Genomic DNA, 22,516 nt, shown 5'->3' on the forward strand with positions numbered 1-22,516 from the left:
GTTTCTCTGAACATGTGCGGAGAGCGTGGCCCCTCGCTACAGAGAAATCAGCAGCAGCCTCCACCGATCAGGATAAGAAGGAGCCAGAGCAGGGGGGAGAGGGAAAACAGAGGCTGGGTGGCTGAGAAAGGTGATATTTGCTGCCTGGCATCCACAGTAGGATAGGGCCCTCAGGGGTGGCTCAGTGGTATACCCTTGACCGAAGAACGGTACACTCCTTCTATCTGGGATGGTCGTCCTCTTCCACCAAGTGCGCAGCTTCGGGAGGGACGCACATGGAGTGGCGAGGGAGGGGACACCCGCCTAGCCGGCCAGATCAGCCGGAATGAACCCTGGCGATCAGTGGGGTGACAGATGTCGCAGCCAGATCGCCCTCACATCCTGGCTCAGTGGTAGAGCATCTGCTTGGCATGCAGAAGGTCCCAGGTTCAATCCCCAGCATCTCCGGTTAAAGGGTGATGTGAAAGACCCCTGCCTGAGACCCCGGAGAGCCGCTGCCAGTCTGAGAAGACAATACTGACTTCAATGGACCAAGGGTCTGACTCAGTATAAGGCAGCTTCATGTGTTCATGTGTGTTAATTCTAACACAACTGAACATTCAAGCAGTCAACATTCACAGGTGGCCAAGACGACCATTCCCCCCCCAAACAAGTTTCCTGCTAATTTTAGTCTAGAATGTTGTGAAGACCCAGAAGGGGCTATTGCTTCAACCTAAAAAGAGCCCCGCTGGATTAGACCAAGAATCTGCCTAGTCTCTAAGGTTGCCAGCTCCGGGTTGGGAAATACCTAGAGGTTTTGGGGGTGGAGTCTGAGGAGGGCGGGATTTGGGGTGGGACTTCAATGGGGTATAATGCCATAGAGCCCACCTGCCAAAGCGGCCATATTTTCCAGGTGAACTGATCAGTTGTAATCCCAGGAGGTAGTTGTGAATTTCCTGCATTGTGCAGGGGGTTGGACTAGATGACCCTGGTGGTCCCTTCAAACTCTATGATTCTATGAGATCTTGAGCCACCACCTGGAGGTTGGCAACCCTACCTAGAACCATCATTTACAAAAGGGAAACAGGCTGAAGCCTGTAAGAAGGGCGTTTCAAGGTAAATGGCCTCTAAACATGGAAGTTCCATTTAGCCAGCATAGTAGAGAGCCACTGAGTGATGTACCCCCCTTCAATTTTGCCTAACCCTTTCATTACAAAATCATCCAAGCTAGCAACCATCCACAGGTCTTGTGGCAGAATATTCCACTACATGAAATGCCCAACGGGCTTTTTTTGCACCTTCTGAACCTACTGCAGATCCATTTCACTGGGTGATGCTAAAGAACATAAGAACATAAGAAAAGCCCTGCTGGATCAGAGCAAGGCCCATCAAGCCCAGCAGTCTGTTTTCCCCCTCTTACTATGACGTTTGTAATTTTATCTATCACCTTCCCCTCTTCCATCACCCCTTCCTTGTCCTATCTTTTACATCTGAAATGCTTTGAGCCTTTGCAAGTAAGAAAGATGTTGCAATCCCTTGATCCCCAGTGGTCAATCTCCTCTATACCTGTTTCAGTGCTGTGCTAAGCTATCTTCTGCAATGAGTCAGAAGAATGTCCCATCTAACAGGACAGGACATACCAGTCTCCTCCAAATTTGTTTTTATCTAACCTGTTTTCAAAAAAAAAAAATCCAATTAGAGATGCAACTTCTTTGGGACATAGAACAATTGCAATATAGCAAGAAATAAACAAGAAGACTTTGTGCAAAGAAACATCTTGTTCTCTTTTTTTTTTGGTCAGGAATTTAATTACTCAATCCTATGGAGGATAGATTTTGTCTAGGAGGAAGTATCATAATACTGTATATTTCCATTCCTTGTTTCTCAACAAGGTGGGGTTGCCTCTGGATATGGAGGTTCCAGATACTGACAGGTTTTTATTTGCCATCAAGTGACAGCTGACTTATGGTGACGCCGGTGGCGTTTTCCAGGCAAGAGACATTCAGAGGTGGTTTGCCATTGCCTGCCTCTGCGTCACACCCCTTGTAACCCTTGGAGGTCTCCCATCCAAATACTTGCCAGGGTGAAAGTTGAGAATGTGTGACTGGCCCAAGGTCACCCAGCAAGTTTCTATGGCAGAGTGGGGATTCAAACCTGGATTTCTAGATCCTTGTCCGACACCTTAACCACTACACACTGGCTCCTTACTGATAAATCCTGCTTGAATTTGCTCCTTTCTAGGAAACATCTAAGCTGGTAGCTCTCACCACATCTTGTTGAGTTTCACCAACAACTTACATATTGTGGGACAACAGTATTTTCCTTCTTTACCTAGACTATACAGGAGGCTGCCTTATACTGAATCAGACCACTGGTAAATCAAGGTCTACTCTCTCCAGGGTCACAGCCAGGTCCTTCCCATCACCTTTGGTCTGATCCTTTTATCGGGAGATGTTGGGGTTTGAACCTGGGACTTTCTGCATGCCAAGCGGATGCTCTAACCCTGAGCCACGGCCCCTCCCTGTGCTAAATCTGCTGCCAATTCCTTGTATAGGTAACTTGAATACTCCGCTTTTTCTGCCAAAGGTGAATCCAAAGTGACTTATAACAGTGTTCTCCCCTCCTTTATTTTATCCTCACAACAATTTGTGAACTGGGGATGGGCCATAGCTCAGTGGTAGAGCATCTGCTTGGTATGTAGAAGGTCCCAGGTTCAATCCCCGGCATCTCCAGTTAAAGGGACTAGGCAAGTAGGTGATGTGAAAGACCTCTGCCTGAGACCTTGGAGAGCCTCTGCCAGTTTGAGTAGACAATATTGACTTTGATGGACCGAGGGTCTGATTCAGTATAAGGCAGCTTCATGGGGATAGGTCATGGCTCAGTGGCAGAACATCTGCCCAGCATACAGAAGGTCCCAGGTTCGATCCCAGCATCTCCAGTTAAAGGGACTAGACGAGTAGGTGATGTAAAAGACCTCTGCCTGAGACCCTGGAGAGCCGCTGCTGGTCAGAATAGACAATACTAACGTTGATGGACCAAGGGTCTGATTCAGTATAAGGCAACTTCATGTGTTCAACAATCACCCTTTGAAGTAGGTTGGGCTGAGAGAGAGAGAGAGAGAGAGAGAGAGAGAGAGAGAGAGAGAGAGAGAGAGAGAGAATATGTGACCAGCCAAAGGTCACCCAGTGAGTTTCCATGCCAGAGTAGGGATTCAAACCTGGGTCTCCCAGATCCTAGTCTGACTCTCTAACCACTATACCACACTGGCTCTTAACCATCTCTTAAGGCATTAAGATGCCATAAGAAACTGTAATTGTAGTCACAGCATATCAACACCGCCACCTTCCTGGAAGCTAGACGCCTGTAAATTTCTCTTGTGTCAACCCTAAACAGCTACTTTACTAATTTGTATTCAGTGGTCAATTTGCTCCATTCTTGAGGCTTGGCACCAGCAACTTTCTACAGGCCACCGTTTGCCTAGGCTGAGATTTTTAGTTTGCTAGGATGGCCCAGGCTAGGCTGATCTCGTCGGATCTCAGAAGCTAAGCAGTTAATACTTGGATCGGAGACCACCGAGGAAGACCAGGGTCGCTACGCAGAGGAAGGCAGTGGCAAACCACCTCTGTTAAGTCTCTTGCCTTGAAAACCCTACTGGGGTGGCCATAAGGCTGCTACGACTTGACGGTACTTTACACATACATGCTACGCCAGTCACGGTTCTTTCTTTTGAAATGGAAAATCTCTGCCTATAGATCAAAAGATGCAAGTACGTATGATTCCTTATATTCACTCTGACAACACAATCACCATACCATCTCAGAGTCATTCACTTGTTCATCTTCCAATGTTATTATATGCCATCAAGGGTCAACAATGCCCTTCCGCTCTTTACACTGGACTAATAGACCAGTCCCTACAAAAAGCAGCTTCCCAGGATCTCAAACAGAGAAGAACCTTCAGGAGACCAAGACCCCGTTCACTGAACATGCCCGGGACTGATCCTGAGATCCTCTTGCAAAGGATGCGCATTTCTCCCCGATAGGGCATTTGTGTGTGGTGGTGGTGGGAGATGTGAACATCCCTCACCCAATCTGAATCAACATCTCTCCCTTCGCGCTCCTGTGGATCAGTAAGAACCATTTGCAATCTCTCTCATTGCTCCCCGAGTCTCATCCTGCCCGGCCACTGATCAGTCATTTAAATTATAAGAGCATACGAAAAGCCCTGCTGGATCAGACCAAGGCCCATCAAGTCCAGCAGTCTGTTCATTCAGTGGCCAACCAGGTGCCTCTAGGAAGCCCGCAAACAAGACCACTGCAGCAGCTTTACCCTGCCTGTGTTCCATGGCACCCAATATATTAGGCATGCTCCTCTGATCCTGGAGAGAACAGGTATGCATCATGACTAGTGTCCATTTTGACTAGTAGCCATGAATACCCCTCTCCTCTATGAACACGTCCACTCCCCTCTTAAAGCCTTAGAACATAAGAAAAGCCCTGCTGGATCAGACCAAGGCCCATCAAGTCCAGCAGTCTGTTCACACAGTGGCCAACCAGGTGCCTCTAGGAAGCCCCCAAACAAAAGATGACTGCAGCAGCATTATCCTGCTTGTGTTCCAAAGTACATAATATAAATAGGCCTGCTCCTCTGATACTGGAGACAATAGGTATGCATCATGACTATTATCCATTTTGACTAATATGGATAGCCTATCCTGCGTGAACATATCCACTCCCCTCTTAAAGCCTTCCAAGTTGGCAGCCATCACCACATCCTGGGGCAGGGAGTTCCACAATTTAACTATGCGTTGTGTGAAGAAATACTTCCTCTTATCTGTTTTGAATCTCTCACCCTCCAGCTTCAGCAGATGACCCCGCGTTCTAGTATTATGAGAGTATTTTGGTATTATCTTACAATGGCCTCCTTTACGTAGTTGACTTTCACCACCGAAATTCTACGTGCATTGAGAGTGGATTATTTCTTTATGTCCTTACTGAAATCTGGGGGAAATACCTCTTCAAAGCAGTAACGTTCACTTCCTGCTGCATTGTCTACACCTCCCTTTCCCCTCCATTTCTGTTTTGCTATATAGTTGCTTTAATAACACAGCAAAATCTGATGACTCAATGGACTTATTGTATTATTCAACACTTTTGGGAACAGAATAGAATAAAACAGAAGGGGAAATCACACCCTCAACATCAACAGCAAACCCACGCACATTCGCACAACCAAGTTTGCCGTTTTTGTGTTGAAAAGATCACAAACACAACATACCCTTGGAGATAATAATGCAGATCTACCTCACCAGATTGTAATAAAGAGTTCAGAAGAAGATTTCAGAAGAAGAAGAAGAAGAAGATTTCAGAAGAAGAAGAAGAAGAGTTGTTTTTTATATGCCGACTTTCTCTACCACTTAAGAAAGAATCAAACCGGCTTACAATCGCCTTCCCTTCCCCTCCCCACAACAGACACCCTGTGAGGTAGGTGGGGCTGAGAGAGTTCTTAGAGAACTGTGACGGGCCCAAGGTCACCCAGCTGGCTACATGCGTAGGGGTGGGGAAACCAACCCGGTTCACCAGATTAGAGTCCGCCGCTCATGTGGAGGAGTGGGGAATCAAACCCAGTTCTCCAGATCAGAGTCCACTGTTCACGTGGAGGAGTGGGGAAACCAACCCGGTTCACCAGATTAGCATCTGCCTCTCATGTGGTGAGGTGGGGAATCAAACCCGGTTCTCCAGATTAGAATCCATCGCTCCAAAGCACCGCTCTTAACCACTACACCACGCTGGCTCTCTCTCTAATGCACGTAGGATAAAACTGATGTCTGTCCAGCATTCGGCCTGCAAAATCAAGGGTTAAAGCTATACCCCGAACTGTACAGTTGCAGGGAGCATTGTCCTGTTTGGATGAGCCCTAGTTTAAGCAACTAGGAAGGTCTCTGCACGTAGAAAGCTAGCAGAAGAGGGTGGCCTCGCTTTCTTGTTGGTGTGCCATTTTTATCCGTAGAAACGTTGCTTCCTCATAAAGAGGGTATTCTAATAAGCAAAACCCCCACCCCCACCTTGGGCCCTCAAGGAAAGGCAGGATATAAATATTTTAATAAATTACAAGAATTCTGCTGATTGTATAAAGTGGTCCTGAATGACAGCGAGCTGGGTGGGAAGTGAACACATGAAGCTGCCTTATACTGAATCAGACCCTCGGTCCCCTCAAAGTCAGGATTGTCTACTCAGACCGGCAGCAGCTCTCCAGGGTCTTAGGCAGAGGACTTTCTCATCACCTACCTGCCTAGTCCCTTTAACTGGAGATGCCGGGGATTGAACCTAGGACCTTCTGCATGCCCTGGGTTCCTGGGTGATTGTAAGCTGGTTTGAATCTTCCTTAAGTGGTAGAAAGGTCGGCATATAAAAACCCACTCTTCTTCTTCTTCTTGAAGGAAACAGAGCCATGGCTCATTCTCATAATGCCCTTCCATCTCCCCTCTGGGAAAAGCTGCAGAATTCACACAGGAATAGGGGAATGGAACTTTCTCTCTGGAAACTGACTGGCATCCTGTTTCCTTAGTTCTGCCCAGATGGAGGAAGTCAGAACTAGGTCATTTTTCACTTATGAATGAGAAGATGGGAGGGCACAGGAATTAGGTCAGTACCCACCCTGATTCAGGGATTCTCAAACTTTCCTTTTCCTTTTTGCACACACGTCTCCCCCCTAATGCATCCCAACCCTATCCTAGCAAGGAAATCCCACTGAATGAAATAGGGATGGCTCCCAAGTGAGAGATTCAAAACAGACAAAAGGAGGTATTTCTTCACACAACGCACAGTTAAATGGCGGAACTCCCCGCCCCTGGATGGGGTGATGGCTGTCAACTTGGAAGGCTTTAAGAGGGGAATGGACATGTTCATGGAGGAGAGGGCTACTAGTCAAAATGGATACTAGTCAAGATGCATACCTATTATCTCCAAGATCAGAGGAGCAGGTCTATTATATTAGGTGCCGTTGGACACAGGCAGGCTGGTGCTGCTGCAGTTGTCTTGTTTGTGGGCTTCCTAGAGGCACCTGGTTGGCCACTGTATGAACAGACTGTTGGAAAGGGTTGCCAGGTCCCTCTTCCTCACTGGCGGGAGGTTTTTGGGGAAGAGCCTGAGGGCAGGGTTTGGGGAGGGGAGGGACTTCAATGCCATAGAGTCCAATTGCCAAAGCAGCCATTTTCTCCAGGTGAACTGATCTCTATCGGCTGGAGATCTCCAGCTATTACCTGGTGGTTAGTAGTACAGGAGCGAGAAACTAGTTAACAAAAGTGCAAAATTGATTTTATAAGCTACTTAATTACACATGTACACATAAAAGTGAACATACATAGACATGACCTACAATATGACAAACAATAAAGTGACAAATGTGCAGTGGAAATATAAAGTTTAAAAATGTCTCTTGAAAGAGTACAATAAATTTCTTCAAATGAGATATCTTGTAGTCTTGTAGAAGCCAAATTCTTGATGAGGATATGGCAGTTTCAAATTCTTAATTAATAATTCTTCATCAGTCCTTCAATCAATGGTCTTCTTACATTTCTATATATTCACCAATAAGTTGTAGGTTACATCACACGTCCCCGTCAGGGTAAGGATACATTGTGTAGCTACAAGACTACAAGATATCTCATTGGAAGAAATTGATTGTACTCTCTCCAGAGATATTTTGTCACTTTATCGTTGGTCATATTGTAGGTCACGTCTATGTATGTCCACTTTTATGTGCACGTGTGTAATTAAGCAGCTTATAAAATCAATTTTGCACTTTTGTTAACTAGTTTCTCGCTCCTGGACTAATTTCCGAATCTTTGGATACCAGTACAGTGGTGCCTATTTTCTTTCCGTTACCTGGAGGTTGGCAACCCTACTGCTGGATTTGAGGGACCTTGGTCTGATCCAGCATGGCCTTTCTGATGTTCTTAAGTAAAATGCATTGAATCACAGCCCAGTCACATGCCTGTATATCTGAAAATGTCAGTGTCATTAAGCTCCACGCGCACTGCACCAGAGAGGCACAGCTGGCCACTGAACAACATGTGGTTTGGCTGCAACTTGATGGAGATTTTACACCCAAATTAGCAGCGGAGCCGTCTCACTGCTGCAGATAGGGGGCTCCATCGCCCTCCAGTCCCATTGCTAATGCCTTGTTATAGCTGGTTCTCAGGGGAGCAGTTTGCACACAGTTGGTGTATGAGTTACGCCGATACTAAGTTAAGAGCATGCCAAAGTTAAGATCCCTCTATCAAAGGCACTTTAGAAAGGGATGGCTCAAGGCAAAAATGATGCAGACATTTTTTAAGTATTTTTTAAGTATTTAAGACATTAGAAAAACAACCAAAATACATCTCATACGCTATTAGTTCCCGGAGAACAGGACATATAAGCTCGACACAGGGCTGTATGAATGGACATCTTATTAGTAGTGGTTAAGAGCGGTGGTTTGGAGCGGTGGACTCTGATCTGGAGAACTGGGTTTGATTCCCCACTCCTCCACATGAGCGGCGGAGGCTAATCTGGCGAACTGGATTGGTTTCCCCACTCCTCCACATGAAGCCAGCTGGGTGACCTTGGGCTAGTCCCAGCTCTCTTAGAGCTCTCTCAGCCCCACCTACCTAACAGGTTGTCTATTGTGGGAAGGGGAAGGGAAGGTGATTGTAAGCTGGTTTGATTCTGCCTTAAGTGGTAGAGAAAGTCAGCATATAAAAACAACTCTTCTTCTTCGTGCAACTAAACAACGGAAAAGGCTATTAAATAGCATAGGTGGCAAAATATATCTCCTGTTTCTGTATTTAGGAAATTTATTTTCTGAATTATTTCTTCTGCGTGGTGTAGTGGTTAGGAGCAGTGGACTCTGATCTGGAGAACCGGGTTTGATTCCCCACTCCTCCACATGAGCGGCAGAGGCTAATCTGGTGAACCAGGTTGGTTTCCCCACTCCTCCACATGAAGACTGCTGGGTGACCTTGGGCTCGTCCCAGTTCTCTCTGAACTCTCTCAGCTACCCCACCTACCCCACAAGGCGTCTGTTGTGGGGAGAGGAAATGAAGGCAATTGTAAGCCGGTTTGATTCTCGTTAAAAGATAGAGAAAATCAGCATATAAAAACCAGCTCTACTTCTTTTTCTCCAAGCTCTTTGAAATGGTGATGCTTTCTTCTACTGTGCGGTGCGGGTGTTTTGCTTTTCCATTCTGTTGCTTTCCTAAAAGCTGCTAAACTTTGCTGTTAAATAAAGTTTTTGGATTCTTCCTTTCTTTTGGGACAAAGATCCTAAGAAATAAAGAGAGGAGAATCTTTCCATGAGTAACACTTACTGTCAACAACATACTCAAGCTTTTGGTTGTACACCAAATGGAATTCGAACAGTGACGAGTCATGGAACAGTGACCCCACACACACCATACCACAGGCTGATTTGAAACCCTTCAGATTCTCAAAGGGGAAACTGAGTCAGTCAGTATGGGTGGTAGATCTTCAAGAACACAAAGACCCTTGTTGCATGGTTCAGGATCCTGCCTATCTTTAAGCAGAACAAACATTTGCAAGACTCATGTAAGTGCCAAGTGTATTTTCCCCCAGGAAGATGGAAGATGGAAGAAGAGGAAGAAGAGGAAGAAGAGTTGGTTTTTATATGCCGACTTTCTCTACCATTTAAGGGAGACTCAAACTGGCTTATGATCACCTTCCCTTCCCACAACAGACACCCTGTGAGGTAGGTGGGGCTGAGAGACTTGCCCAAAGTCACCCAGCTGGCTTCATGTGTCGGAGTGGGGAAGCAAATCCAGTTCACCAGATTAGTGTCCGTCGCTCATGTGGAGGAGTGGGGAATCAAACCCGGTTCTCCAGATCAGAATCCACCACTCCAAACCACCGCTCTTAACCACTACACCACGCTGGCTCCCATGGAAGGCAGGAATTGGATGTGAGAAGTCTGACCAGGTGGACACATATCAAGATTCTGCCTCTGGACAAACAGCTTCGCTCCCACTGTCCCAACAACGTTCAGCGACAAGCACTTGCTCACTCCATCCAAGCTAACAGGGAATGACAGAGACACCTGCAAGAGCCCCATTGAACGAAATGTGCCCTTCCCACAATCCTCCGCAACACAGAAAGGTGCCGTCATAGCCGCACGGTGTTTCTTTGACCGTCAGTATCAAAAGGGTCCCCTGAAATTAGAACATTTGAAAAAACCCTGGGCTAGGCTTACCACACCCTGATGTTCATATGAATGCATGCGCGAGGGGGGGAAACGCTCCACTGTAACCTAGGCCTTTTATGCAGGGACGTTTCCCGGCGGTCACCCGGGACTTTGGCGCTTCCTTTTGATTATGCACGCCTTTTCCGTCCATCGGAGGTCGCCTCGCCCTCCCCGCGCATTTTGTCCGTGTTTTCCAGATGCTGTTTTAGCCAGAATCTGGAAAGCACGGACAAAATGCACGGGGAGAGCGAGGCGGAAAAGGCGTGCCTAATCAAAAGGAAGCCCCGAAGCAGCCGGCGGGGGTTACCGCGGAGAAACGTCTCTGCATAAAAAGCCCTAACCAAGGATTGTCACAAGTCCCGTTCGCACCGTCTGAGTGAGCTGTGGCAACTTCAGACACAACACGTCACCATGAAAAGCAGCCCATCCAATCTTTTTAAATTCCTACATGAAGAAACATGGAGAACAAGCTCTTTGTACCTACCGCTTTGTTTGACTTCAGGCTTAGGCAATGATTTCCTCGTCTGGATCATCCCATTCCTCAGAACAGAGAAAGTCTGGGGTTGCTTCCTTTCAGCCAGTACTTCTATGTTCCCGAGGAGCAAAAGTTCCCAGTGGAAGGGCAATGGTTTCGCTTTGGGATTCAACCACTTGTGGCGACGTAGATGGATTTGGTTACTTCTGAATGAGCTGCGGGGAGGAGAATTGGGTAGAATCCTCTGAAAGTGTTCCTTGTATCCAGTGTCCCATAAAGTACTGTTAGGATTCAGGCTATATTCTGAAACAAATCAAAAAGGTGGTAAGAACTCTATTTGCCAGATGATCGACAAACGGGGTTCCTTTGGTTATGTGATATACAAGTAAATGGAGCGGTAGACTCTGATCTGGAGAACCGGGTTCGATTCCCCACTCCTCCACAGGAGCAGCAGACGCTAATCTGGTGAGCCGGGTTGGTTTCCCCACTCCTCCACATGAAGCCAGTTGGGTGACCTTGGGCTAGTCACAGTTCTCTTAAGAGCTCTCTCAGCCCCACCTATCTCATAGGGTGTCTGTTGTGGAAGGGGAAGGGAAGGTGATTGTAAGCTGGTTTGATTCTGCCTTAAGTGGTAGGGAAAGTCGGCATATAAAAAACCAACTCTTCTTCTTCTTCACAAGTAAAACGTGGTCGTCTGCTACTAGACGGTTTTCAACATTCTCAACTCCACAGTTTCAACAGAAAACGCTTGTTCGGGTTTCTTTTGTCCCACGTGCAAATGAAATACACAATTTTTCATTTTTGCACCATTTTCTGTTGAACTCATTAAGCTACTGAGTCAGACCTTTGGTCTATCAAAGCTAGTATTGCCAGCTCTGGTTGGCAGCAGCTCTCCAAGGCCTCAGGTGGAGGTCTTTCGTATCACCTACTACCTGATCCTTTTAAATGGAGACGCCGGGATTGAACCTGAGACTTTCTGCATGCCAAGAGAGCGTTCTAGTGCTAAACCATACCTTCTCCATAAATGAAGCTGCTATCTACCGAGTCAGACCTTTGATCTATGAAGGTGGGTCTTGTCTACTCTGACTGGCAGAGTCTCTCCACGGTCTTAGGCAGAGGTCTTTCACATCACCTACTATCTGGTCCTTTCAACTGGAGATGCCAGGGATTGAACCTAGGACCCTCTGCAGGCCAAGCAGAAGCTCCACCATTGAGCCACAGCCCCTCCAGTTGCCTCTCGCTAAACTTTTGCCTGGAAATGTACATTTCCCCAACATCATCTCCGCATCAACAAACCACAACTAAATGCCACACAACGAATGCATCAATCAATCAATGTGTGCCTAACCTCCATTCCTGATATTTTGCGGTTGGCTCCATCTCCTGCAGCAGCCGTTTTGCCACCCTCTGTCAGAATTACAAAGGTGCGCGCAGGCTCAAAACGTTTAGAAGCCAACTGCCTTAGACAGTGTTTGTTTGTTGCTTCCATTGCTTTCCAGTTCTTTAATCCTAGTCATATGAGCCCCATGGCACAGAGTGGTAAGCTGCAGTACTGCAGTCCAAGCTCTGCTCACGACCTGAGTTCGATCCCGACAGAAGTCGGTTTCAGGTAGCTGGCTCAAGGTTGACTCAACCTTCCTTCCTTCCGAGGTCAGTCAAATAAGTACCCGGCTTGCTGGGGGTAAAGGGAAGATGACTGGGGAAGGCACTGGCAAACCACCCCGTAAACAAGGCACTGGTAAACCACCCCTGCCTAGTAAACATCGGGATGTGACATCACCCCACGGGTCAGGAATGACCCGGTGCTTGCACAGGGGACCTTTACCTTTTTAATTCTAGTCATACTGCATTGTTTGTTCATTACAGATCTCTGATTTTGTATTGTTTTTATCCTATTTTGTAATCCGTCTCGAGTTTCAGTTATAAACGAAGACAATGCAGGGAATCAACCTCAAGACGGCACCGTTACCTATGGGCAGATCCACCTATACCTGGTCACGACAATGCGGCGCGCTACATTCTGTAAATGAAATGCTTAGATATGTCAGTGTTTAACCATCAGCACCTGTCAGGCAAGATGGCAGGAGGAGAAGGAAGCTGGCAAGCACCACGACACCGGAAACAGGGAATCGCACACTCTGACAGGCTCGGATCTTCCGGCGCAGCAGGGAGTTGGGGTGAGACTGCTGCCTTTGTAACCCGGAAACTGCTACAGACCGCGCCCTTGCAGGTCCAGGCCTGGGAGAGGCTGCTCCTGTTGCTGGAAAAGGTGGAGAGGGAGGAGGCGCAGCAGCGCAAAGCCCGGGGAGACCTGCAAACAAAACAAAACGGACAGATGGCAGACCGTTCCATTGTTCACATTTCCCGCCTTTCAACTACATCAGATATATGCTGCAGCCTCCGACTCGGTTGGAGAGGCCGTTAAGAAAAAGGGGAACCTCTGAGCACACATGGTGAGAGGGCAAAGCTATATTCCCGTTTCTGGGTACAGGGACATGTAGAAATGGAGACCAAGTCCTATGAGGGAAGGCTGAAGGAGCTGGGTATGTTTAGCCTGGAGAGGAGATGACTGAGAAGGGAATAGGATAACCATCTTCAAGTACCTGAAGGGCTGTCACATAGAGGAGGGTGCCGAGTTTTTTTCTGTTGCCCCAGAAGGTCGGACCGAAACCAACGGGTTGAAATTGAATCAGAAGAGTTTCCTGCTAAACATTAGGAAGAACTTTCTGACAATTAGAGCAGTTCCTCAGCGGAACAGGCTTCCTCGGGAGGTGGTGAGCTCTCCTTCCTTGGAGGTTTTTAAGCAGAGGCTAGATGGCCATCGTCAGCAATGCTGATTCTATGACCTTAAGCAGATGGTGAGAGGGAGGGCAAGAAGGTTTGCATCAGTGTTTGGCTCTCGCGGCCCTTTCTTGCATGCCTAAGGTAGCGCTGATAGCTACTTTGGGGTCAGGAAGCAATTCTCCTCCAAGCCAGATTGGCCAGGTTGTGTTTTTTTTTGTTGCCATCTCTGGACATGGAGTAGGGGTCACTGGGGGTGTGGGGGGGAGGTAGTTGTGAATTTCCTGCATTGTTCAGGGGGTTGGACTAAATGACCCTGGTGGTCCCTTCCAATTCTATGATTCTATGATACTGGGGAAAAACCCACAAAGCAGGCAATAGGTGGCTCCTGGTATTAACATTGATCCTCAAGGGACCTTGAATCAAGAGGCTTTTGGTGATAACCCCTATGCAGTCCATCAGTAGTGGAAGCCAGAGACTGGTATCAAAACAGTGCATTAATGGGAAAAATCCCACACCAAATTCAGTTGCCAACAAACACGAGCCAAACCAGACAGCCCCATTAGCGGACGTTGGTATTTCCCCTCCCCCAAAAAACTTCCATCATATCCCTTGATATGCAGAGGCCTTCTGTCTAGGTTAAATGTTAATCCTTCTCTTGTTCGCCAGGGTAGATTTACGAATATCCCATATTCTGAATGATTCCATCCTTCCCCTTTAGATAAGACAGATACTTTTTTCCATATCCTTCTCGAATGGTCCCTTCCAATTCTATGATTATATATACAAAAACCTTTGGAAGGACATTATCTCTTCATAATGCATTTGCTCTGAATTTAAGGAAGCATGATGCTCTGAATTATATTCTTTGTACATTTCTGATTGTCTCATTTTCACTACTCAGTTTTATTATGCATAAAAACCTATTTCGCAAATTTTTTTGAAGGGTCTCCTTCCCCTTTCTGGAGCAAACTTCCATCTTCAATGTTACTAGAACGTATTTTTACACATTAAAAATGAAAAATAAGCACAGAAGTCAAAAATCAACCTCACTGATTTACCTTCCAAATAGAAATATCACAATGAAGTTAAACAGCTCCTACACATAGGAACTAGAATGCATTGTGAGCAGAGAGTAATCTGTTTTGGAGCAGTATCGGAGGGAATAAATCCTCCACAGATACTGAGGACTTCCTTTTCTGGGTCTCAATTTCCTTATAAGATTTACACGACCGTTACCGGGGCCATGGGACTAAAAATGCAAAAGGAGCATAGGAAAAGATCACACTGTCGTGCTTCTAGTAGAAACGTGTTAGGGTGGAACTAGACATTGCAAGGAAAGCTCAGGATTCCCAAGGCAGGGTTTTCCTTACAAGTGTGGCTAGCAACGCGTAGAAGAATTGACAATTGTCAGATATGCTGAACTTTTACATTGACTGATGACTGTGACTGGGTAAGCACAGGCCAGAGACACAGTAGCCAACGAGAACAATTTAATTTGATTTAAGAAGGTCCCTATAGCAGAAAGGCTTTGCCCTTGTGGGTCAGGGGACAGAGAAACTTCAGAACATGTCTTGATACGCTGTTCGTTCTACCAAGAAGTCCGCACAAGGGTTCTTTCCCCTTTGCTTAACACTTTCCCTGACCAACCAGATGAGTTTCCGGCTAAGAAACTCCTAACTGATGAAAAATCACAGTTTATACTCTTGACTGCTAAATTCTGCGCTGTGTGTATGTGTTAAGCGCCGTCAAGTCGCTTCCGACTCATGGCGACCCTATGAATCAGCGTCCTCCAAAATGTCCTATCTTTGACAGCCTTGCTCAGGTCTTGCAAATTGAGGGCTGTGGCTTCCTTTATTGAGTCCATCCATCTCTGGTTGGGTCTTCCTCTTTTCCTGCTGCAGCTATTAAAATACGCCGTACCTGACGGGATAAGAGTATATTACTCAAAATATTAAGGGGGGGGTCACACCAAGTTATACGATGTTTGTATAAGTTTTATTCGTACATGTAATATGTAATTCTTAGGCTTAGATTATTTGTAGTAGCAGTAGTAGCTATTGGTGTTGGTTTTCTTATTATCTGCTGTGGCTGTTGTTTTTTCTGGTCAGTGACTGTACTAATAAATTATTATTATTATTATTATTAGATTGAACTTGGATTAAGTTTCCTTGTAGAGGGATTTGAGAGTGCCGGCATGTTACTGCAGGCATTCATCTTTCCCCTTGAATGTTCTCCCCGTTATTAGTTTTATAGGGGTGCCGTCTAGCATTTTAACATTATTAAGGATTTTAAATGTCCAAACCATACGTCTGCATAATGCATTTTGTTTTAATTTTATTGTTCACTGTTTTATGGGCTGTTTGCCACCCTGAATCTGACTTCGGTGGGGAAAGGGCGGGGCAAAAAACCCCAAATAAGTAAACCAACAGGTGTGTTGCAGCTGTGGTAATACGCCATACACCTGACCGAGAGGATGTTGTCCCGAGGCGAGGAAGTGTGTGAAACCAAACATCCGACAACTCCTGTTTTAAGTGTTACCATTTACCTCAAGCCGTGAGTTTCTGAAACAAATGTTGCTCATGTCCACTTTTAATCAAAGTCAACCCTCTTGTGCCAGTCAGATTTACCTGAATTATCATTCAAGGCCGGGGGGGGGGGGAAATACTCAGGCTAGGGATGCCAACCTCCAGGTACTAGCTGGAGATCTCCCGCTATTACAACTGATCTCCAGCCAATAGAGATCAGTTCCCCTGGAGAAAAGGGCAACTTTAGCCATTGGACTCTATGGCATTGAAGTCCCCTCCCTGAAAGAAGAAAAAACCTTGAATTGGTACCTGTTGGACTTATTGTCTGTCTTTAGGATAGTGCGTTTTGGAAACCTTGGAATATTGTGACTTTGTGTCTTTATGCTTAAGAAATAGGACTTTTTGCATGTGTTTGTCAATGTTACTGTATAATACAGCCTGTTGTTTAGCTATACTTTGTATGGCTGATCTGTGTTAGATTTGGAGTAACTACATTTATGCACAGAGGTGTCTGTTTTGGCTTACCAACCTCCAGATGTTGGCTGGAGATCTCCTGGGATTACAACTGATGTCCAGGCAATAGAGATCAGTTCACCGGGAGAAAATGGCCACTTTGGCCATTGGATTCTATGGCATTATACCCCACTGAAGTCCCTTCCTTATCCAAACCGCACCCTTCTCAGGCTCCGCCTCCCAAATCTTCACAACCGAAAGCTGGCAACCTAGGGTTGCCAGGTCCTCCTTGTCACCAGTAGGAGGTTTTTGGGGCGGAGCCTGAGGAGGGCGGGGTTTGGGGAGGGACTTCAGTGCCATAGAGTCCAGTTGCCAAAGTGGCCATTATCTCCAGGTGAATGGATCTCTATGGACTGGGGATCAGTTGTAATAGCAGGTGATCTCCAGCCACCACCTGGATAGCAGGTGATCTCCAGCTTCTCAAAGAGCAAGGCATGCTGCCAGTTAATTTCTGTGGAAATATACCTGAATATACGGGCAAGCTGAAGAAAGACTGAAACGTGCTACGGATCGACATCACGTCCTTGCCATCTCCAGCCCGGGAGATTGAGCCACACAGTCGTGGTTAAATATTTGCAATTCAGCAAGTAACTTTTTGGGCTCGCATTCTCTCGGGACTTGTGCACCTTTTGTGCTGAGAAATTATCACCCAACAGTAGAATTTATTGTATGAAATTATAGTTTGGGATTGAGCCGTTATCAACCTAGGCAACTGTATATATTCTGTTCTTGCATACCCAGTTCTTGCTTTTATAGCATAGCAAAGCCTAATTTTGATTAGGTAGCAATTAGTAACATTGTATAATTACTATTATTGTACATTAAATGAATATGAAATAGTTTATTGGTTATGTTTATGCTAAGTATTCTAAACTGAGCGTTTATGTTGTTTGTTCCCACAGTCTATATTATATCAGCATAGATTGTTGTTTTTGTGTAGTAACTACCTGGAGGGAGGTTGGCAGCCCTACGCAACCCTATGGCTACCCCCCAGCTTGCTGAGTACCCAGCTTGCTAGGGGGTCAAGTGTAGACGACTGGGGAAGGCAATGGCAAACCACCCCAAAAACATTGGGCACTTTCACACATGCCGAATAATGAACTTTCAGTCCATTTTCAATGCACTTTGAAGCTAGATTTTACTGTGTGAGCTGGAAAAATCCACTTGCAAACGATTGTGAAAGTGGATTGAAAGTGCATTATTTGGCATGTGTGAAAGTGTATATAGTCTGCCTAGTAAATGTCGGGATGTGACATCACCCATGGGTCAGGAACGACCCGGTGCTTGCACAGGTACCTTTACCTACCCTCCATAGCGCTTAAGGAATCCTGGAGGGGAGTTTGGAGAAGGGGGTGAAATCAGATTTCCAAATTATTCCACCTTGCCTCAAGCGTAGATATTGGAGCCACTTATGGCAACGAGAAGGTGCTAACGTTAAGCATACGCTAACAGCCTGGAGAAAAGCTACCTGTCGCTTTAAAACTGGCACAAGGTATGGAAACGGACAGGCCAAGCTTATAGAGGTCAAGGGCATCACCTGGTAAAGAACAGTGTCCAGAGGAGGGCAACACAGATGGGTAGGGGTCTGGAGACCAAGTCCTATGAGGAAAGGTTGCAGGAGCTAGGTATGTTTAGCCTGAAGAGAAGACTGAGAGGGGATATGATCACCATCTTCAAGTACTTGAAGGGCTGTCACATAGAGGAGGGTGACGAGTTGTTTTCTGTTGCCCCAGAGGTCAGACCAGAACCAAGGGGTTGAAATTAAATCAAGAGTTTTCATCTAGACATTAGGAAAAATTTTCTAACAATTAGAGCAGTTCATCAGTGGAACAGGCTTCCTCGGGAGGTGGTGAGCTCTTCTTCCCTGGAGGTTTTTAAGGAGAGGCTAGATGGCCATCTGTCAGCAATGCTGATTGTTACCTTAAGCAGATGATGAGAGGGAGAGCATCTTGGCCATCTTCTGGGCATGGAGTAGGGTCACTGGGGACTTGGGGGGGAAGGTAGTTGTGAATTTCCTGCATTGTGCAGGGGGTTGGACTAGATGACCCTGGTGGTCTCTTCCAACTCTATGATTCTATGAACACCTCATTAAAACAACACCTCTGTTTAAAGGGCAGGGCATTTCCTCCTCCAGACAGTCGGCAACCCTAAGTCCTACTCTTCTGCAGACTTTGCATCCTTGCATAGGGCCAGTGTTCCAGGCATTGCAAGGAAGCAAAGCCTGCAGAGTTGCATGGGGTCTTACTCCCAAGAAGCGCGCAGCAACTTTGGTTTCGCTTTCAGCAGGGCAAAGGAGACTCCCAGTGCAACCCTATGTAGGATTACTCCAGTCTGAGGCCATTGAAATGAATGAGCTTAGACTGAAGGAACTCTTTCTAGGATTGCACCGAGCAAAGGAGGACCCCTGGCGACTCGCAGTGCAATCCTATGCAGAATCACTCCAGTCTGAGCACATTAAAATGAATGAGCTTAGAGTGGAGGAACTCTTTCCAGGATTGCACCGAGCAAAGGAGGACCCCTGGCGACTCGCAGTGCAATCCTGTGCAGGATTATCCCAGTCTGAGCACATTAAAATGAATGAGCTTAGACTGGAGGAACTCTTTCCAGGATTGCACCGAGCAAAGGAGGACCCCCGGCGACTCGCAGTGCAATCCTATGCAGAATCACTCCAGTCTGAGCACATTAAAATGAATGAGCTTAGAGTGGAGGAACTCTTTCCAGGATTGCACCGAGCAAAGGAGGACCCCTGGCGACTCGCAGTGCAATCCTATGCAGAATCACTCCAGTCTGAGCACATTAAAATGAATGAGCTTAGAGTGGAGGAACTCTTTCCAGGATTGCACCGAGCAAAGGAGGACCCCTGGCGACTCGCAGTGCAATCCTGTGCAGGATTATCCCAGTCTGAGCACATTAAAATGAATGAGCTTAGACTGGAGGAACTCTTTCCAGGATTGCACCGAGCAAAGGAGGACCCCTGGCGACTCGCAGTGCAATCCTGTGCAGAATCACTCCAGTCTGAGCACATTAAAATGAATGAGCTTAGACTGGAGGAACTCTTTCCAGGATTGCACCGAGCAAAGGAGGACCCCTGGCGACTCGCAGTGCAATCCTGTGCAGGATTATCCCAGTCTGAGCACATTAAAATGAATGAGCTTAAACTGGAAGAACTCTTTCCAGGATTGCACCGTGCAAAGGAGGGCTCTTTTCAGGATCGCACTGTCCCTCGCCCTCCCGGCTCTCCTGCCCCCAAGGGGGAGTGCCCTAGGCGGAGCTAACGGGGGGCGAGGGCGGATCCAGGCCTCCCCGCCCTTCCCCTCCCCTTACCAGGCATTGCTTGTCCGGGCGGCGTCTTGCAAGGGGAAGAGGCGGCTGGTGCAAGATGCGTCCTTTGCCCGCGGCGCTTCCCTGCCAAAGCGCTCCACCTGCAGCAAAAAGGACCCCTTAAAAAAGGACTTAAAAGACCTCCAAATTTTAAGATGCCCCAAAGGGGGGGGGAAGGCGAGAGAGAAGGGGAAAAAACCTCCTCTTTCCTCCCGGCTCCTGCAAAAAGTGACCCAGGACGCAGAGGCGGTGATTTTTTTAAAGCCATCAAAAACAAGGCTGTTTTTTCCACCCCTTCTTTAGCCACGCAGAGATGCAGCCAAACTTTTGCATAAACTCGAAAATAAATGACGCCTTTTTTTTTCTTTGCCTCTGCGGGCTCCAATTTGGTGGTGTTTTTTAAAAAATCCTCTTTGCAGCCAAATTAGTTACCCGGCTTAACTGCAAGAAGTTGGAAGGTCTCCCCCCAAACGCACGCCTTTCTGTTGTTAATGTAAAAACTTTCCCCAAAAGGGAGGTAACACATCAGAGCTGAAGGGTGCTCCAGCTCAGAAAAAGCCTAAGGGAGGAAGTCCTTATTTAGAATTGGGTTATACACCAACCTGGCCTACAGCAAGGTTTACCTTCTCTTCCTCCAACTCTCCAGGCATAATAGGCTGGGGAGGGAGATGCGCTGCAGGTGTGCCGAATCAACCAAATAAAGCTGGTAACCCCTCCCCGCCCCCAGATGACTGGCGGGCTCTTAACTCATTAAACACAGGAGGCAAATCTACATTATAGACTTGAAGAAGAGTTAGTTTTTATATGCTGACTCTCTACCGCTTAAGGGAGACTCAACCCGGCTTGCAATCACCTTCCCTTCCCCGCAACAGACACCTTGGGAGGTGGGTGAGGCTGAGAGAGCTGTGACTAGCCCAAGGGCACCCAGCTGGCTTCCTGTGTAGGAGCGGGGAAACAAATCCAGTTCACCAGATTAGCCTCCGCAGCTCGTGTGGAGGAGAGGGGAATCAAACCGGAACAACTGCAAACAAAAATTAAAAAAACAAAGAATAAGAAGCTGCAGAGAAACGAGATGTGCAAATGTACATCATCAAAAGTAAAATACATGCATTTCTGATTTGTTTTGCTGTTTTGTGTGTATGGAGATCTTTTGTTGGTCAACTATTTCTGATTTGTCTTTGTATTTTAATTACTCACCTCCTTCTATATGGTAACCATTTATTGCATCAGTGCTTGGCTCTCGTGGCCCTTTCTTACATGCCCAGGGTAATACTGGTCGCCGCTTTGGGGTCAGGAAGGAATTTTCCTCCGGGTCGGTTTGGCCCAGAGATCCTGGAGGTTTTTTGCCTTCTTCTGGATGTAGAGCAGGGGGTCACTGGAGGAACGGGGTGGGGGTAATTATAAACTTCCTGTGTTGTGCAGGGGGGTTGGCTAGATAACCCTTGAGCCAGTGGCTCAGAGATAGAGCATCTGCTTCGTATGCAGAAGGTCCCAGGTTCAAACCCCAGCATCTCCAGTTAAAGGGACCAGGCAAGTAGGTGATGTGAAACACCTCCACCTGAGACCCTGGAAAGCTGCGGCCTGTCTGACTAGACAGTACTGACTTTGATGGACCAAGGGTCTGATTCAGTATGAGGCAGCTTCATGTGAGGTCCGTTCCAGTTCTGGGTTTCTGTTTCTATGTTTGGACACAAGTAGCCCTAGACCCAAGCCTAACCAAGGTTTAGGGACGGGAGGGACTTCAATGCCATAGATTCCAATTGCCAAAGCGGCCATTTTCTCCAGGTGAACTGATCTCTATTGGTTGGAGATCTGTTGCAATAGCGGGAGATGTCCAGCTATTACCTAGAGGTTGGCAACCCTAAGCCCAGCAGATAGCCACACTGCCCATGTCCACTTCATAGCATAGTACCGCCCAAATGCAAAGCAGGTTCTTCATTTCCAAGATCAGATGAGCATGCCTATTATATCGGGTGCTGTGGAACACAGGCAGGCTAATGCTGCTGCAGTCGTCTTGTTTGTGGGCTTCCTAGAGGCACCTGGTTGGCCACTGTGTGAACAGACTGCTGGACTTGATGGGCCTTGGTCTGATCCAGCAGGGATTTTCTTATGTTCTTATTTCCTTCTTTTCAGGATAACAATAGGCGTTTACTGCAAACCGGCAACCTTTTCATCCAGGGGACAAGACCAAACATGAGACAACGCTCTCTGTTCCATGCATCCTTTATTCCATTACAACCACTGCTGCATTCTGCCAACAGATACACAAACCATAATCAATCGCGAACCATCTTTTTACAACAATCAGAGGTGTACAGTACATTTTAAGACCGTCAGATTTGGTGGGGGAAATCTCACGGCCTCTTAGCGTAACGATTTTAAGTATCTTGCATATTCTGTGCGATTCCAGTGTCAGAATAAAATCTCCCCAAATAAACAAACAAACAAACAAAAACCCAACAGGATCAGTTTCAATGACAGTTTCACATAAATTCATTAAAAACAAATGTGTAAATTTTTTTAATTGTCCTGGAAACCTTATAAAAATTTTAATAGCAAAATAATGCAGGGAATAAAAACGCATTGTAACAAAATGTATTCAATCATATACAAACCAGAATTTGTTGGTAACTAGACTGAAATTTAAACTATCAATCAAGAGTTTTATGCATAATGTAAATTC

General features: G+C 46.5%; 1 protein-coding gene across 1 annotated transcript in view; it reads right to left on the minus strand.

Moving 5' to 3' along the window:
- LOC130492287 (cell surface hyaluronidase-like) overlaps positions 1-20,483 on the minus strand; it is a 108,744-nt gene extending 88,261 nt beyond the window's left edge. Inside the window, exons 1-3 of the mRNA XM_056866085.1 lie at positions 20,457-20,483; positions 19,837-19,934; positions 12,908-13,001 (exon numbers count right to left, since the gene is read on the minus strand). Of these exons, the coding sequence (XP_056722063.1) occupies positions 12,908-13,001; positions 19,837-19,934; positions 20,457-20,483 (219 nt within the window). The remainder of the gene's footprint in view (positions 1-12,907; positions 13,002-19,836; positions 19,935-20,456) is intronic.
- Between the last annotated feature and the right edge of the window lie 2,033 nt (positions 20,484-22,516).

The sequence above is a fragment of the Euleptes europaea genome, chromosome 20 (assembly GCF_029931775.1).
Source record: "Euleptes europaea isolate rEulEur1 chromosome 20, rEulEur1.hap1, whole genome shotgun sequence".
Taxonomy (NCBI): domain Eukaryota; kingdom Metazoa; phylum Chordata; class Lepidosauria; order Squamata; family Sphaerodactylidae; genus Euleptes; species Euleptes europaea.